General features: G+C 34.1%; 2 protein-coding genes across 2 annotated transcripts; one reads left to right on the forward strand and one right to left on the reverse strand.

The window, feature by feature from the left end:
* Positions 1-296: 296 nt before the first annotated feature.
* On the reverse strand, positions 297-6,377 carry LOC147069745 (uncharacterized). The gene is made up of 4 exons (XM_085950641.1): positions 6,003-6,377; positions 5,207-5,349; positions 1,462-1,534; positions 297-1,263 (listed from the first exon to the last, which is right to left on the reverse strand). The coding sequence occupies exons 1-4, from the start codon at positions 6,237-6,239 to the stop codon at positions 1,066-1,068; spliced, it is 651 nt and encodes a 216-aa protein (XP_085806767.1). The 5' UTR covers positions 6,240-6,377; the 3' UTR covers positions 297-1,065.
* Positions 6,378-6,770: 393 nt separating this feature from the next.
* Positions 6,771-17,701, forward strand: bonsai (28S ribosomal protein S15, mitochondrial). Its single transcript, XM_085950181.1, has 5 exons — positions 6,771-7,014; positions 11,293-11,426; positions 13,096-13,169; positions 16,458-16,579; positions 17,421-17,701. Exons 1-5 carry the CDS (start codon positions 6,818-6,820, stop codon positions 17,575-17,577), a joined length of 684 nt encoding a protein of 227 aa, XP_085806307.1. The 5' UTR covers positions 6,771-6,817; the 3' UTR covers positions 17,578-17,701.
* Positions 17,702-19,190: the final 1,489 nt, after the last annotated feature.

Here is a 19,190-nt window from a genome sequence, read left to right on the forward strand (position 1 = left end):
AAATATGACCATAAAATATATGTAATAATAGGGTGCGGTCCGATAGAACAAATTCACATTTTATTACATTTTTCACAATTGTAAGTTTGTCTTTGACTTAAAATAAAAAATATTTTTATTTTTAATGTTTTCAGATACATATTTATTCATTAATACAGTTGAAATTGTAAATTATCAAAAAATTTCCTCAAATTGCAAGCTTCGTATTTTTCCGCTAGGTGCCTCTTTAAAAAAGGCTCAGTGAAGACTTCGCCTTAAAACATGTTACTACTTCTTATAATATTCATAAGCCTATTGTTATTCCACATTTTTACTTGTATTCTTTTATTCACATAAGTTCTTGCCATTTTTTTTTACCAATAAAAGACTTTGAAAGAAACAATATTTTTTATTCGGTCACATGTAGATTGTACATACAAAATTTCACCGTAAGCTTTCTATCGGAAAGAGATCACCGTATACTATACGGTCTCCAATTTTATTAGATTCAATATAAACATGAATTCAATTTTCATAGCCGATTTTGACAAAATTCATGAATTCAAAAATAAAAACCTAACCTAATAAATAATCCAGTATATTGGCTATCTTCACAATTTGTTTTCCGCTGACTTTCTGTAAGCCGACAACAACCGTGTTTTATTTAGACATGAATTTTATCTCTGTACTATACGACTCTTAACAGATTGGACAGTCTTTAATATACAACCATATATTTCCGATACAACATTTTACGGTGAAATGCATACATACAAATTTCCGGACACGATTTATTCAATACAATATTATATAATACCCTGGCTAATAATGGTTAGTTCATGTGTACCGTATGAATGACAATGAACCGGCAAAGAGAGTGATGTCCAGCAATCCAATAGGGCGTAGAAGAGGCAGGCCAAAGATTCGCTGGTTGGATGGAGCTGCCAGTGACTGCCGTATTCTGGGGGTACCGAATTGGAAAGCGGCCACACTGGATAGGGACAGGTGGAGGGAGCTGTTGGAGGAGGCCAGGACCCACACCAGGTTGTCACGCCTACATATTATACACAGTCAATAAATATCAAATCAACTCAATTGATTCGCATCAGGTGCCCATTTATCGTCGTAGTTATCGATCAACAGGGATTTGAATCGGCGCACCGTCACCGAAATGCTCTCTTCTTCAGCAGATATCTTCAAGATTTCCACTCGGGAAACATACAAATGCGCCTTGTTGTGAACGCTCACACCTTTTATAATGTCTATTTCATCACCAGGTTTTATCTGGAAAAGAGATCAATCGTTCATATTTTCATTTCATTGAATAACATTGAAAATAACCTTTATTTTTTCATAATGAAGATGAAACCGGTCTTGTGTTTGAGGAAAAACTACAAAAAATAAGTATTGTTACATGATGTCTTTTGAATGAAAAGTATTCACAGTGTAAAAAGTTAATACTAGACATAAACATAAACTTACTGAATAACTTTTCTTTGTCAGCTTCTTTCCGTTTAACCGAATTTTACTTTCATAGAATAAGACTTCCACTTTACTGAAATCAACAAAAAAACAAATTTAAATATTTATTGAAACAGAGGAAGAGGTGTAGAGATAGGTCATTCCAGAGGATCGCATTCAAATATGAGTCATCTTTTGTTTAGAAACCTATGGATTTAATCCACTGAACCGATTTCTGACTGTCTTATAGAAATACAGTCGAACTTGGTTATTACGTGGAAGATGGGACCGACTGAATTTGCTCGTTATAAGCATTACTCGTTATATCAGAGAATAGGTATTTTTAAATGAGCGGTCACATAACACAAAAAGTCGCAATTCGAACAAAAATACACAATTAGAATTTTTCCCCGAAACAAGCATGGCATTCATAAACTACAAAAGACGTTTATTGTAATGAACGCTGGTAAGTACCTACTGACTTCAGTTTCGATTTTTTACATGAAATTTCAACTATATGCGTGGATACTTTTTCAATGTTGTCGGCGAAAACGCCAATTAGGTAATTAGACACTTAACTAGTGTCATAAACGTAATCTGATCCCGGCGGCATGGATCTACGGTCGGATTTTATTGCTTAGGGTCTTAAATGTTTTTAAACGACACATTAACAGTTTTAAGAAATATTTTTGCTCGGTATATCCGTTAAGTAGCTTGTTATAAAAGTGGATAAATGTATGGAGAAAATCATAAACTAAAATATCAACGAATGTTTCCTCACTACATCCCAGATCTCGCTATGTCTGTGATCGTAATAACCGAGTTCGACTGTATTAGCATTATTTAAACAGCTTTTGACTAATCATCATCACACCATCACATCGACATAATCATCATCACACAAACAGCATCAGTCCAATCGCTACAATTCTTATAACACTGTAAACAATCTAATTATAATACACCCGATCCTCTCTTTGCACGGGGGATACGTTCCAAAGACTACCATGCAAAACAAAACCGTGTAAAAAAAGATAAAGTGCCCATACAAAAATGATAGATACCTTCCATTACTTAAAATCAACTCGAAATACGAAATTCTAGAACTCAAAAATAAATCGAATTTATACATAAAGAATTACAAGATAAAAAGAACTTTTTATATACAACATTTTTAAATTTTCTGTTGAATTATTATGCTCAATATGCTCAAACTTGTACTTGATATGAAGTAAATAAAAAACAAACAAATACAGAATACTGAAATGTCATTTTGATTTCCATAGTAACGCACATATACAGTATAACCTCGTTTTTACGTGCCCGGAATTCACGTTTTCCCGGCAATTGCGTGTAATTTTTTCAGTCCCGATGTATTTCAGTACATTTAATACCCGCATTTACGTTTGTCTTTCCCGCGATTTACGTCGGAAATATTCAAAATATGCGAGTTACGCGCGCTTGACAATGATTGGGTCGTGACATTCGAACGGCGTAAGGTGTTTGGAGGGAAAATTCCGTGTCTTTAGAACGGCGCACAGTGATTGGTCGTCGAGCGACTCTGTGATTGGCCCGAGTTCGGCGCATAACAAGGTGATTGGTCCATTGTTCGCCATCTTTTCTTTTGGTATCGTGTTTGTGTTTTGTATACACTCCGTCTATCATTATTCTGTCATCAGTACTATAGAAGAAACTTGGTACAGAAGTTATTGTGTCAGTTAGAACGAGGTGAGGACCCCAACAAATTTAAGATGTCCATTTTAGATGCAATGCATTATACCGTTAAGGCATGGGGTGAAATAACCGACTCTACCATCAAGAATTGTTTCCGGAAAGCTGGGATATACAAGGAGCAGGATGAAGACGTACCCAGTACCCAAGAAAATATCCAGTGTGATGTTATAGAGGGCTGGGTAAGGATTTCAGACCAACCCCTGGAGGATTATGTAAACCTTGATGTTATGTTATGACATCAGACTTGGTGAAAGTTGATGACATTGTTGCAGTCATTTAACACCAGCAGACTTGTCTGCTGAAGAACTGTCTGATGAAGAAGAGGTTGATATGCCAACAAAAGAAGAAGCAATGAGGTTCATCGAGGGTTTAAAAACTTACTTTACAAACTTTGCTGATATCCAAGATGACACTTTTAAATGTTTATAAAGTCTTGAAAGAGAATTACATAACAAAAAAACAAAAATGCAACAAACTAATTAATATACATGATTTTTTTAATAAAAAATAAAGAAAATTTTTCAATAAAAATTTTAATTGAATATTGTTTTTTAATAAAACGTTATTTTTTTAGAAACATAAAATTTAAATGTTCTTTTTTTCAATACCCCCCCCCTTTTACATTTTCCCTCCAATTAGGTTTTTTTTTTCAGTCCCTTAAAAAACGTAAAATAGGGGTTATACTGTATATTAATAATTTAGTTACTAGGACCGCCCCTTAGCAACCAATAATAGTCTTACTTATTACGGATTTTTCTGAAATAACTTTCCATACAAAACAGAATTAACTGAAAATGGATTTAATTCTGCTTAAAGATGGCTAAAAGTATTAAAAGAATGCATTGGCATCGTGTTCTGATATATTCTAAAAGTTTCAAATGTATAGCTAGTCGGGAAGTTAGTTAAAAATCGATTGCAAGATTTGTACTGGACAAACAACCACCGGACAAACAAGAATACGAGCTAATAAAAACGTAAAATACATAGTTTTCAATTTAAATTAAATTTAGCATAGAGAAATATATTCATTCAGTCTCGTTACTTGACAATAAACGTGCCCGTTTACTGCTGTTTTTCTCTGGCGAAAAATCACTCCCATTGCTGGAAATATTTAATTACGCTGACGCCGAAGCATTCGGCGCGTCTCTAATATCGAACACTAAGTAACTGACTAGTAGCGCCATGTATGTCTGGGCAGCATCCGGTGACAACATATTATGTATGTACCAGTGGCGTGCGGTCCATTACAACACAACTTTTTGATTAATATGTACATACATACGTATTTTTATTCGTTTTAGTTTTTTTAAACCATGTTAAAGTTCAGTGTAAATAAAAGATATTAAAAAAAAATAATCGGTACTTTTTTAAACTGTGCAAAAAGAGGATCGGGTGTAATTATAATTAATTATAATATTATCAAAGTCTTCCTAATTAAATAGTGCGAACGACGTTTAGGGGAAAAGTGCACATCTCGAGGACAGCACCAAACTTTGTATGCATCGCGTCCATGCCCATTGTAGACAATTTAGAAAGGGGGGGGACTTGAAATTTATCTCTAACAAAATGTCGGCCATGTTTCCCAAAATGTCCCCAAATTTACTTAAATATTTGCATATCAGCGCATCTATTCTATACAGGAGACTGTTATCGATGGTAGTTTTGTATCAAAGTAGTAGCACTTATTGTAACAATTACAATGGGTTAATTGTAATTGGTTCGATATCTGCGCCTGCACAGTAGAACAATACTGGCGAACCTGCTGGTGAAAAAAACGAACTATACCGACTCATTTAAGGTTAACCGATTTTCACGACCTGTCAAATAGTACTATGAAATGACAACATCGCATCTCGGTTACTCTGGAAGGATGAGATTGGCGAGACAGTCGGCACTTTTACATGTGAACAGTTATTGAGGAGATTAGACTATTGCTGCAAGTAAATCCATGCATGCGTACAGACGCTGTTATGGTTTATTTATTTTAAACTTTGATTTGTACTGCAATAAATAATTATTATTAAATACATACTTTCTTGCGATATTGAGGGCAGACTTTAAAATGGCATCATTTCGGAGCGAGGTGACTTTTAATACCATAATCTTTGAATCCCGGCTTAGTGAATTGTCACCGTCTTGCCATGCGCTTGCATCTTCGTCGTCATCATTTGCATTCTGGAAAAAGAAAACAAAATTAACCGAGCCGGTACCTTGATTGAGAAAGCGCTCGCTCAGTATAGGAATGTACGTTCAATCTCCTCCCATGTCAATTTGTTTTTTATGGCAATGTTCTGGAGGTTTTTCTTAGTTAATGTATTTTAAAATAAAATTAATTCAATATACCCAAAGGTAAATGCCGAAATGACATCAATGTTCCAAATTAAAAAGTAAAGAGTACAAGTCGGTTATGGGGAAGCCAGACGGGAACCACACTAATTGTCATAGCCAATTTTGGCAAAATTCAAGAATGAAAACCTAACCTAACAAATAACAGTTTCCGCTGACTTCCCCATAAAGCCGCGTTGACACGGTCCAAGTACACTTGAACCGAGTGCCATCCAAGTGCACTCATATGAGACCATACTAATTATTCCTATCCCAGCTAACTTGGATGAGTAGGACGCGGTCCGAGTAGCTTGGATAGGAATAATTAGTATGAAGCTGTCGCTTGGATGGCACTTGGTTCAAGTGTGCTTGGACCGTGTCAACGCGCTTTAACCGACTTGTACCAAGTAAAGTATGTACACAACATTAATAATAATTGATAATTTAGATTTTTCCTACTCTCGATAGGTACTTTTAGATGACATTATTATAAGATTACGAACCTGTTTGGATTTTGATTTGAATCTTTTGCATAATTTGTATGGAGATAAATCATTTCCAAGGACTTCTCGCTGGTGTATTGTGGATAAATTCGGATTTCGATTACATTGATATTGATTTAAAATCGGTGAAAACGCCGAAGTGTACCGCACACTAAACTTATTTACACATTGACAGATATTATGTTTTGATAGGTTATTTGCGGAAAAGAACCGCAATAAAGGACTTGAACGGAACATTATCGTAACACCTCTGATATAGTTGTAGTCTTGTCCTGTTTGTTTTTATTTGCGATTGAGGTTATGTTATGGTTATGTCATTTTTGGCATAGACGTCAAATGTCAAAGTAAATTTTGAGGTTAAAAAAAACTGTCTGCGACAGTGCGACATCTACCTTTTTATAGCTGCACTGGTTTTGATTCAGTGTTAGCAACATTACTGTCATTGCACTGCACAGCATTACAAATATTTCATTTTACCTACACGAAATTTTATTTTACTTTATAATTTATAAAAAAAAAAATTTAGTCTACCTACAATAGGTAACTCTTTTCATAAACTTCACTATATTATTGGTTAATAAGGTGAAAGATATGCATATTAGAGGTACCTAGTGGAAAAATACGAAACTGGAGGTTTGAAACAATTTATTGATAGGACAGGTAACAAATTTATATTTTCAAGGGTTGATTACTAATTAAATGTATGGGCTGATTTATTATTGTTCCTGGCGAATGGCAGCACTATAATTTTATTTTAATGTGGGCGACACTGTATCCGTGTTTTTAATTTTCACTTGACGTTTAGAACTTGAAAAATGTTGAAGAGATTTATTAATTTAACGATTACACATTCGCGGAATTACGCGTCCGCTCGTGATTTAAACGTTCAATGGGTAAGACCACTAACGCCGTCTTGTATATCTATGGAAAGGAGCGGAGATCTAGTCAAGGCGCCGAAGGTTTCAGATGATGAAGTTCTACCCCAAATCAAATGTCTACCGGAATTTCAACAGTAATACATCATTTCTTAACCCGTATCCTTCACATCGTTTTTAGAATAATAAAATCATAATGAAATAACTGAGAGTTATTTCATCTATCAATACATTCGCACTATAAAAAAACTCAACATAAAACCACTTAACTAGTCAATGGTAATAATTTAAGGTTAAGTTAACAGTTGAATATTTTAATCCTTTCATTATTTTATAACATAAAAATACCTGACGTTTGCGTCAAAATAATGTAAAATAACAATTAATAATTAGTCTTTTACACATACTATATTGCAATAATATTAGGTACACCAACCATTAAGTATGTACATTTTGTTATTTTGATTCACTTTGCAAATTATACATCAACTAGCTGAGCCAGCTGGCTCTCGCCAGTCTGTCTCGCTAGGTCTTGCAGACAGCTTTTCGTCATAATGACATGGTGTTGGATTTTAATAAAATTGTGAAGTTATAGTTTTCCCTTTGGGATGTATTTTCATGCACCTCAGACAGTTTGATATTTCGCCGATTTGTCAGTTTTATGATTTGCAAGTCGTCACTACCAATATACCTTTTAAATATTTTTGGGTTATATGAGCTAATTAAATTTATGTAAGTTTCATTGGTGCAAAAAAAAAATTAATAGCCACACTAAAAAAATGGAAAAAATGGCTCCGAGCCGATTAAGAATTGTTTGTAAAAAATGCATTTTTATTTTAAAATCTTTTTATATAGACGATATTTACATCGTAATCCAGTGCAGGAAGAATAGCTGATGATAATAATGATTTAAATATGTATATTATAACACCAATTATTGTTGAATGAGGAAAAACGGAAAAAGTCATAGGATAATAATATATAGTGATTATTTATTGCATTATTCTGGGACTCTTTTAAATTGGGTACAGAATCTAGCAAGAACCCCCGCCCCGTTTTATGTCTTTTCCGTCTGTGATACTCGACTGAGCATAGATGTTAGATGTGCAGCAAAATTTTTCACATATTTAATTGCAATTATAATACGGTCGAACTTGGTTATTACGATCACGGAAATAGCGAGATCTCGAATGTAATGAGGAAATGTTCGTTGATATTTAAGTATTCACTTTTATAACGAACTACTTTTCGGGTATACCGAGCAAAACTGTTAATGTGTTGATTGTTTAAAAACAACATTTTCGACCCTAAGCAATAAAATCCGACCGGGCAGTTAACTAGACCGATGCCGCCGGGATCGGATTACATTTATGACACTATTTAAGTGTCAAGTAAAAAGTATCCACGCATATGGTTGAAATTGCATGTAAAAACCAGCGCCGGCGGCTCAGCACTTCATTACAATAAACAACTTCTTTTGTAGTTTATGAATGCCACGCTCGTTTTGGGGATTTTTACGATAGTTTTCAGATTTTTTATGTTCTATGGTTAAATAGAACGTGGTGCGAAAAATGTTATGTAACGATGTAACGAGCAAATTCAGTCGATCCCATCTTCCTCATAATAACCAAGTTCGACTGTAATATAATTATAAAAACATCACTGAAAAAGTCTATGACGGCATTTGAAAAAAAAGCATTTCAATGAATATGTATTCCGGTACAAAAATAATCAAAATTAATATCGATAACCTCAAATCTATTACACAAAAATTCAGATTTTGAGATTGTAGTGCCGCGCAGGGGCCTTCGAATACTTTCTCTTTCACTCCTTTGGATGTCGCATACAGCACTGCCTATGCGCCCCCACTGCAGCACTCGGCAAACCTTATTACAAAAGACAGCGGAGAAGGGGTCATCCGTTTAGCTATACAATGCGTTGCTCGACTTTCAGTTATCAATTGAAATTGGTGTTGAATTGAGTTTGGCTCCGTTAACAGATCTAATACACCTGGTTCAGTACAGTAGCCTTGCTTGCACTCTGAAAACGGATAACACTGTATTCAGTAAGCTCTATCAGAGTCAAGTTAGCTATTCGATTGAACTAGGTATATGATCAGATTAAGTTATAGTGCTTGCCTTATAAATTGCTACGAAACATACTATACACGCGTTGTATTACTTATTTGAATGTAAAACATTAAAATAAACCATATACACATTGATCACGGCCCACGACTTATCAATATAAGTGTAGCTGTCAGTATAGCGATCAAATATCTATTTTTAATGTATCAAATTATTCGACCGCAATAATAATTTCTCAGCGATTCATATAACGGTAAACAAGTTTACTGTTTAGCTGGATCAGCAGATTGACTGGCGATATGAAATACGCTATCGCAGTGGAAAAGTAGTCTAATATCCTTTCCCATAGTATCATATTATATTATGACTGTACTAATAAATAAAATTCACAAGCTACTCGAATGTAAACCGCTGACTCGTTCAAGATCTACTAGAATATAATGTTTATGTATTACTTTCGACTGTATAAATTACGAAGAATTTATCAAATGTCACTCGAATATACGTTTCCAGTCTGTTACCATCGCAGTCTCTATATCGCTTCGCGCAACATCTGATTGTACCGAGATATGGACCTCGGATCCGTACCTATCATAAATTTAGTATTGTAACATGTACTGCTGTAACATACTATTGTACCAATCATTACGCTGCAAATAAAACTCGCTCCTGCATACATCTTCGACTTCTTCATCATCATCCTCAACACCCAAATAAGTAAGGGACAAACGAAGAAAAGAACCCAAAGCCCTATAAGATTTAAAAAATCGTGTCTTTCTCTCTGCAGTGCTATTCTATCATGTTTCTGTTATTTTTCTCGATCTAAAATAACACGGATATCACTCAGGGCAATTCCGTATAGGCAGTTATCTACACACAGTGATCAGGGAATATTTAAGTTGGTACGCATGTTGTGTGAAAAGCATCTCTTTTTTGCTGACCTCGGTCTACTTTGCATGGTATCGTGCGAAACTTGCAGATGCGTATATATGTATCTATAATGGTGAGTTGAGCCGGCGTCCGTAGCACTAATGTCAGAAATTAGTACTAACTCAATTCTCAATATCGACTGGGTAAGGGGTAACTCCATTTGGGTAAGTTGTTGTGCAAACAGGAAGGAGAAAAACTTAATAATTTAACTATCGAGTGGAATTTAACGATTCCAAAAATATACTTGGAAAAATTATTTTTTTACAAAAAATAAGCTGCACTATGAATTAATACACTATTTTAGCTTCCCTTTTATATTATATGAAGAAAATTTAAATAAAGAACGGAGTTGTTTCATTTGCGATATTGGAAATTTGGTACCTGCAGTTGGCTGTTTAGTGTGAAGAACGATTATGTATTTATTTATAGGTTTAGGAGTTTGCAATTTTGTGTGAGCGTAGAAAACATGCTTTATAACAAAATGCCATCAAAATCTAATTTTTGGTCAAAAGTTCAGTTGGCTGGTTTGCAGATTAAGTAGTCGATATGTAATTGTTATACTAAATCTTGTTTTAAACCAGTTCACGCGGTCATCTCGACCTGCGTTTAAAAAGACCATGCCCGACTGTTCAAATTTCGGTGTAATTAACTATCAGTATACAACACCACGGCCGCGTGGCTTAAGCGCCGGTCTAAAGTGTTGAGGGTCCTAGGTTCGAATCCTGGGTCTGGCAAGTACACATATTGTTTTTCAATTTGTGTATTAGTCAGAGTATGGATCTAATACGTTGAACAAGTGGTTGACATCCATTTCGCGTAAAAAACAAAATTTGTTAATACAAACCTCCACTCAGTGGAGGCCCATGTAGACTGTTTTTAGGAAAAAGGGCGTAACCCTCGATTTTTCTAAAAGTGCTTTTATTAGCTATTAACAATGTATACAATTAAATATACGTTCTGTAAAAAGGAAGTAAGCCACAAATGCCGATTTATTATCTAAATTCAAGTTTTAATTTAAGGAAAAAAGCATTTATCCTCAATTTTAATGAGTTTACTGTTATAACTTCTTTAATTATTAGTAGATCGAAAAGATATTACACCAAATCATCAATCATCATACACCCAATGTCTGTGCCTATTTTTTTTTATTAATATTGAACCAAAATCATTCAAAAAACGTTTTTTGCTTCTCCTGTAAAATTTTATCTGTGTGGGTTACGCCCTTTTTCCTAAACATGGTCGATATGATCCTATTAGGATCGAACATAGTCGAAAGAAAGAATACGACATATCATGTTTATTACATTTTTTTATTGATTTTGGAATGATATATTAGAATAACCCTGCTGAAATAAATATATTGGTATCATATTGAAAAACTGTGTGAATTTTTTTCAGAGCAAACGACTTGGTGAAGAAATTATTTACTGTTAGCCATCAAGGAAAAGATGCAATCTTTAAAATCCAGGTGAAGGAGTTGGTTGACAAAGTACGTAGGCATGAATTCGATATGACATCAATGGAAGTACGAAGTAAGTAGAGACTACTCCATTTATTTAATTATACATTTAAAATAAAACAGAATTAAGGGTTAATGTTAGCGGCGAAGGGTGGAGGTAGGCTATGGAGATCCGACATAAATAGTGCTGTGTCAGTCAAACTTATTCATTTCCATTGGACTAAGAATAAAAATTGCAGATGGTGTTGGTTAATTTTTAAAATTCAATTAAACCTTGCTTAAAACAAACCGATTTATTTGAACACATTCAATTCAGTGCATGGCAATCATTGAAATGAATTCCAGATGCATTTGTACGTGTGATTTATAGACGTCATACCTGCAGTGCCTGATACCAAGGTTACACCATACACAATGCGATTGTTTAAGTTTTTTTTTTATGACGTCTCAGAAAAGAAAAAAAAGAAAATTAACATTCTCGAAAAGTTTACGTTTTCCCTTTATATAAGTTTTTTTATCAGGCACTTCAAAAACGTTAAATTGGATTTTCACTGTATTTTGGTAGTAACATTATTATTAGGCTTTAGTCTCGATAATGGTGTTACAACTGAAATAGATTCGCGATAATGATCACGGGAGATAAGTTTTGGACACGGTCCCGATAAGCGAAATTTCGCTGGATCAACAAGTGTTTTAATGAACAAAACAATTTAAAATATGAAAACACTTCGCGAGTGGAGAACTACAAGGTTCTAAGTGTTTGTCCTTGGAGAAACAAAAGTAACAATGAGGCAGCTTAGAATACTACTTCTTTGTTGGGTTTGTTTTTTCAAGGACGAACACTTAGGACCTTGTAGTATTAGGCTCACGACTTTATTATTAAACTAAATAAAATAAAGAAGTGTAACTTTGTAATAATGGTTCCGCATTGAAATACAAAATCTACATAGTCTACCTTGCTTGGCCTGTCTGCACTTATTGCAGTAGAAGCTCAATATAACGGACAAAATATTCAGTCGAATGTGAAAATCGTTAAAAACATCAAATCAAAACATTAAATCCAAGTGTCACTGTTTGTGAACAATGTTCTGCGCATGATGCTAATTCACATAGCTGCATAGCAATTTAATTTGTTTACTCAAAATGGTTAGAAATGGCTGAAATTGAAATAGCAGATGAAGTTATGATCTTGGGAAATGAGGATGGAAGTGAAGATAGCGAGGAAGAAGAAACAATACGCCCAAAAAAAAGTTATCAGTGACAAGATCGCATCTCGACGATCTAATAACATTGAATGACTATTCGTCAGACAACAAAATTCATCTATATTCCACGCATTTTCGTAATTTTAGAGAGTTGATTATAAAAAAACTTTTTTCAAAGCAGGATTACCGAAAGCAAGCGCGTTGACATCGAACATCAACGTCGCTCCACAACGGGTGTGTCTGGATATATCATCCGAAGACGAATAAACATGATCTTGTTTGTGTTTTTATATAACAGACTTTCGGCTTTAACAGACAGCCTGTCACCTGCATTTGTCTGTTATGTCGAGATATATAATCTGATCATACGTGTGTGATTTCACTCATTATGATGACTCCTGGCGCGTGGCACATGTCAAAATAAATACACGACAAAAAAATATAAAAAATCGAACGCGATGTAATCGATGCTAACTCAATTAATTAAGCCATATTATAATATACTACTTAATTAAAAAAATACATTATTTTTTATAGTCGCCGCAATGACAGCAAAAATAAGACACCATCAGGAATTCATGGAGCGATTCCCTCGTGACTCTGCTCGGAAAGTAAGCTCATTTTAAAACATTACATTTGCAATTTATAATATTGTACAGTCGAACTTGGTTATTACGATCATCATCGGAAATAGCGAGATCTCGGATGTAATGAGGAAACATTCGTTAACATTTTAGTTTATGATTTTCTCCATACATTTATTCACTTTTATAATGAGCTATACTGAGCGAAACTGTTAATGTGTCAATCGTTTAAAAAACACATTTTCGACCCTAATGATTTACCCTTTATGACACTAGTTAAGTGTCTAAGGCCTTGTCCAGGGTAAGCGCGTTTGGCGGAGCGTTGAGCGGCGCGCGCAACTCAAACGTATATCCAAAAAAAGATTTTATCTACGAACATTTTCACACGCGGTTATACGTTTGAGTTGCGCGCGGCGCTCAACGGCCATAAAAATACATCTGAAAGTGCAGGGGGAAACGTAGATTCATAACCACGATGGGAATGGGACAACTGGGTGCCAGGACTATTAGGCGCCATAACGTCGAATGAAATAATTAGACCTTCGTTACAATATTATACAGAAAGTAGACAAAGAATTTCAATCAGTTTCTGTCTACTACTTAGTGTTTTAATTAATTTTGCTCTTAATATAATGTGTTTTTATTGCGGATTGAGAATTATCATGCCTGAGGCTATATTTTATATAAAAAAATAAAAGAATTCTTTTCTCGTTTAACTTAAACAGAATATATTATAATCAATAGAAAAAATTTTGATTCGGATTTCGGTTCGATTCCCTGCCGGGGTGGGGTGGCTTACTTTTTTCAAAAAAAGATATTTTCTATTGGTTATAATATTATATTCTCTCAGAAGCATTTTTCAAAATTATGTATGTTCAATAATTAGAATGGTACATTCTTAAATCTTGTTAATTATTCGTTGAATAAAAGAAATAGTTAATTAAATATATTCGCAATTAAATCATTATTTATGTGTGCATATTTAAATTCTCGCCAAGTATTAAATAATTATGTAATATTGTTAAATATATATTTTAAAAGAACCTACAATTCAACGTATATTTATTTTCAAATTTCATTCGATTGCATGGTGCCCAGTTGTCCCGAGGCCGAATCGTCCTAGACCCACAAAGATATTGTGGTAGGACTATAATTATCGATATGGTATCTAATATACAAGAATTAATGGATTCCCAAATTGAAATCACAGTAACTACACAAATTTGATTCGAAACCTTGGTATTAAAATTTTAGTGATTTCAAATGAATAGTACATTTAACCTCAGACAATCGACCCACTCTTAAGCCGGCTTCTAACTGAGAGAATTTTTAATACCGTAACCATGGACCCCACATCCTAAAGCGGGCCCCCCCCCGGCCAGGATCTTTAGCGGGCCCCCCTACCTATCGCTAAATTCAATGGCATATGTGACGCACAATAGAAGCGTTTTCAAAATTGGGTTGGAGGTAAAAAAATAAGGGTCTACAGCAGGGGGGGCAAACTTTTTGGATGGAGGGCTAAATTCAAGAATTCAAAATGAGTGGCGGGTTGCAAGTAAAATACCATTTTTAGATATACACTATTTATTATCACGAAAAATTAACATTACAAAAAAATTAATAAGAAGAATGAAACTGTTGTATATTTTTTAACATTTTTTTAAATTCAGGTGTTAATTTTGTAGTTGATATTCTCAAAACTGCTTGTAAATGGGCATCGGAGATATTTGGTCGTAAAGAATTTTTATTGAGGTTCATGATCGAAAATGTTTGTTCACATATATAGGTTGATCCAAAAATAACGAACATTTTTCTTGCAAAATCTATAAGTTGGTCGAATTTGTCTGAATTAAGGGCATTGTAAAATTTGGAGATTTCTTCACGACGATGCAATTCTCTTAAATCAGTGTCACACTGCAGATCAATAATCTCAAGTTGTAGCTCTGTTGGTACACTATCAATATATATTGAAAATGGAATCGCGTATTATTGTTAAACTTGTCTCAATTTTTCGGAAGTCACCAAAACTGAAAAATCGTCATTCAGAGCTTTAATAATTTTATCATATTCTTCAAATTATAGTTCTGGTATATTCAGCAACTACAAAGTTGGAAAGTGGTCCACGTTGTTATTCGATATTCGTTGAAGGAATAACTTGAGTTTTAATTGAAATCCATTCAAACTTTTTACCATATCATGGGCATATATTTTTTTTCTTGCAACGCGGAGTTAAAAGTATTTAAATGTGTCACGATGTTCAACGTAGAAAATAGTGGTTACATAGTGTGAGACGAGATGCAAGGAAGACGTACTGAGATAATACATTTACGAAACAACAAATTCTTCAAATTTTAATCTATTGTCAATATTTTTTAAAAAATTATAAAAAAGTTATTCGTAATCAGAAGTACAATTCGAGGGCTTAGTGTCAAACAACACTATCTACAAAAGTGCAACTTTACAGGAGAGCCAAAAATCGTTATTTTAGATTCTTGTAACTCGACAAGGGAAATGTTTATTTAAAACCTAATGTTAATATTTTATAATTTATTGTGTATTGTACATTTATCTTGCTTATGATGATGTTAAAATTTATAGGGATAGTTTTTAAAAAATATGAAAACAAGGGTAACTTATGTAGTTAGCGTTAAACTTTACTGACGATTTAATAAGAAATTAGAAAAGATTGACATAACATTGTTTGACTATCATGTAGCCGTAAATGTAAAATAATGTTATCTCAAACAAAAAAAAAAACACTTTTTTGTAGATAACGTTGTCTGACTTTAAGCACTCGAATTAATGATGGCGGGCCGTAAAAAAATACCCGGCGGGCCGCAGTTTGCCCCCCCTGGTCTACAGTGTGTTTTTATTGATTTTTTGTAGTTTTAATACATCTACCTACTTGAATTATGGAGTTGTATCCACACAAAACAAACAAAAATTGCATCTTACAGCTACATTTTTTAAATATTAATACCCCCTTCGTGAAATAGCGCCGCAGACGACTTTTTTTCTGTTAGAGCATATTTGTGATGGATGTTTATCTCAAATATCTGATCGACCCATCACGCCGGTCCTCCCTGAGCCCGGGCCCCTAGGCTAGAGCCCTGTTAGCCCCTTCTTGTGGGCGCCATGACGGTAACATCCGAAAAGACATGGGAAGTATGCAAGACGAAGCCGTTATGGACTGATAACGCCCACTGCTTTTTATTTCATTTGCCAAGTCAATTATGTTTTTTCATCATATACTAGTGGGATTCACTGTCATGGAAGATTTCAAGTACTGCTTGTAATTTAAGTATGTTCTTCCAGGTAATGTTGAAAGAGTGCATCGAACGAAGAAATAAATTTCTGAAATACATGAGAAGATGGGATTATAAACGTTACGAATGGCTGTTAGAGACGCTCTCCATCAAATATAAGCCGTTACCAAAGTGAGTTTCAACATATCGTCGCCGTAGATGTCAAGGGAGCCAGTCCACAAAATCGTAATGCTGAGAAACAGGCACTCAAAGATTTTGTGTGACAAAAAAAAGTAACATTTTTTTATTGAACTTTTTTTAAAGATATAACAGTGAAACTTTCAACATAGAATATACTTTGTGGTGTTATCTTTTTATTATTTTGTACAAATAACTAAAAAAAATAGTATCTTAGAAGTTATGTGTGTTATATCTCTTGACCACTGAATATTCAAATTTACAAAAAAAGTAGTTTTGTGGCTTAAATCCATACTTTACTACTCATTTTCGCCAAATTTGTGGCTTGGCTCCCTTGACATCTACGGCGACGATATACCATGAACCATTTTAACATAATGTAACAAAAGTTTTAACATAAAATTTAACGTAAAGGTTACATATAAATTGTACGTAAAACATTTCACCGTAGCACAGTTCGCCGTTGAACATAATATACTATACGGTCTCCAGTTTTATTAGATTCAATATGAACATTAATTCAATTTTCATAGCCGATTTTGGCAAAATTTATGAATTCAAGAATGAAAACCTAACCTAACAAATAATCTAGTATATCGGCTATTTTCAAAATTTGTTTGCCGCTGGCTTCCTGTAAACTGACAAGAACCGTGTTTTATTTAGACATGAATTTTATCTCAGCACTATATGACCCAAAGAAGTTGGACGGTCTTTAATGTATAACCATATATTTCCGATACAATGTTTCACAGTGAAGTGTGATACGGCGAACTGCATATGTAAAAATTTCCGGACAAGAAATGGTAAATCGATGGATTGATTTCTTCTTTTTCAGGGAGCGTAGACCTGTAACAAGAAAACAATCAGTGACGAAGCTCACCGAATTGCGTTGTCAGGAAATTATTGAGGAAAAAATGAAATTGTACAAAGCCACCCTCATCGTGGAGAGAGAAGACCTTCTTAAGAAATATGCGGAGAACCCTCTGGAATAATGTTCAAATCGTAGACGTAGGATATAGCTTTTTTTTATGCTATTATTTTAACAATGGGAAGAATGTTACAATATGTATTATGTAAATTTATATTTAAATAAAAAATAATTTCCTTGTCACTATATTCTAGTTTCTCTTCTATTTCTGTAATTGATAATAAACGTTCACTTTGGAGATTAGAAACGGTAGAATCTCACTAATCTGAGAAGGGTATGTCACATACATTTGCAAATCGTAATATGTACATACATACGATGACCATTGTCAAATCTCATTTGAGATAAAACCACAAGGCATTCTTGGATTGGATATTGTACATATTATAGGCCATCCGCTCACGTGAATACTCAAAAAAGACAAGACTGAAAGTCCAGTAATCTAGCTACTTAATGTATTTCAATGGCGGCTCGCTGACGGCAAGACTGGAATCTCTCAGTTTCAAAACGTCCGCGACCGAAACCGAAGAGACGTGACATGCTAGTCTCCCAGTCTCTCAGTTTCCAGTCACCCATAAAACAATGGTACCAATATCAGTAGATTCGATGAAAAATCATATTTTCTTACGAAAATTGGTAGCACTGAACTAAACTAAACAAGCAATAACAAGTCAGGACATCAAAAGTTAAAGATGGGCGAAATGATTTTTAATTTAAAATATGTGGCAGATGTTGAGAAATACTCCTGCCTGTATAATTACAGGCTGCCAGAATATTGCCATAAAGATATTACGGGAAAAGCTTAGAATGAAGTAGGAAAGACAATGGGTTTGATAGTTTGAGGTTATGAGATTATTAGGTTTCAGTAGCGCCGTGTGTGAAGCATCGGTCACTGGCCAGTTTATGAGTTCCATCACCAACCAGTTTGTCAGATTTTAGTTTCTTAATCGTTTTTCAGTGTTGAAATACAACCACGGATTTACTTGTGTTGAATGATAACCGATACAACTGAAGACTATACACATACATAGAACAGATGTCCTCTCATGGCGATTAAAAGTGATATTTTTACAAAGTTATTTAAAAAAACCTTGTATGTGAATGAGTGAATAAATCAATGCAAGGACCACTAATGCATTCACTGATTTAAAAAGACAAAGTGAAGGCATTCATAAAAATTTGGAGCTTTGAAAATCAAAATTACAAAAAAAATAAGTTCGCCATGTAGTATCCACATTTAAATTATTTCTACGCCAGATATAATAATATATTGAAGCAAACAAAAATCTATTTACTGAGTTCTTGGTTAGTTTGATAATGCAGTTTTAACATTATTTTATTAATACTAAAAAAGCGCTGCTCTGTTTCAGGGCTATTAAATATTTTAAATATGTGGTTGAAAGATCCTGATCTCGGGGCCCGCGATAGAATCCATTTGTCAATGAACGATGATAAATTTGGATTGACTACTATTGAAATTGATTGTGCTAATAAACAAGCACATTCATCGCATGAAAAACAAATTAATTTAAAAATGAATATATAAGTACTTAGTAAAACCTTGTTTATTTTTTTTTCATTTTTGTATTAGTACATTGTTGACTATTTAAAAAGGTATCTGTATTATTTAATGAAATAAAGGGGGGGGGGGGGAGGCGCCAAGATTAGTTTTTTTTA

Source organism: Rhyacophila brunnea, unplaced genomic scaffold (genome assembly GCF_057557595.1).
Source record: "Rhyacophila brunnea isolate RB1 unplaced genomic scaffold, BYU_Rbru_1.0 scaffold_23, whole genome shotgun sequence".
NCBI classification, from domain to species: domain Eukaryota; kingdom Metazoa; phylum Arthropoda; class Insecta; order Trichoptera; family Rhyacophilidae; genus Rhyacophila; species Rhyacophila brunnea.

Coding starts and splice junctions, on each gene's coding strand:
- LOC147069745 (XM_085950641.1), bottom strand. CDS start 6,239: ATGTTCCGTTCAAGTCCTTTATTGCGGTTCTTTTCCGCAAATAACCTA. Junction 5,350..6,002: donor TCAAATCAAAATCCAAACAG/GTTCGTAATCTT, acceptor TTCTTTTTCCAG/AATGCAAATGATGACGACGA. Junction 1,264..1,461: donor TGACAAAGAAAAGTTATTCA/GTAAGTTTATGT, acceptor TCTCTTTTCCAG/ATAAAACCTGGTGATGAAAT.
- bonsai (XM_085950181.1), top strand. CDS start 6,818: ATGTTGAAGAGATTTATTAATTTAACGATTACACATTCGCGGAATTAC. Junction 11,427..13,095: donor GACATCAATGGAAGTACGAA/GTAAGTAGAGAC, acceptor TATTTTTTATAG/TCGCCGCAATGACAGCAAAA. Junction 16,580..17,420: donor AAATATAAGCCGTTACCAAA/GTGAGTTTCAAC, acceptor CTTCTTTTTCAG/GGAGCGTAGACCTGTAACAA.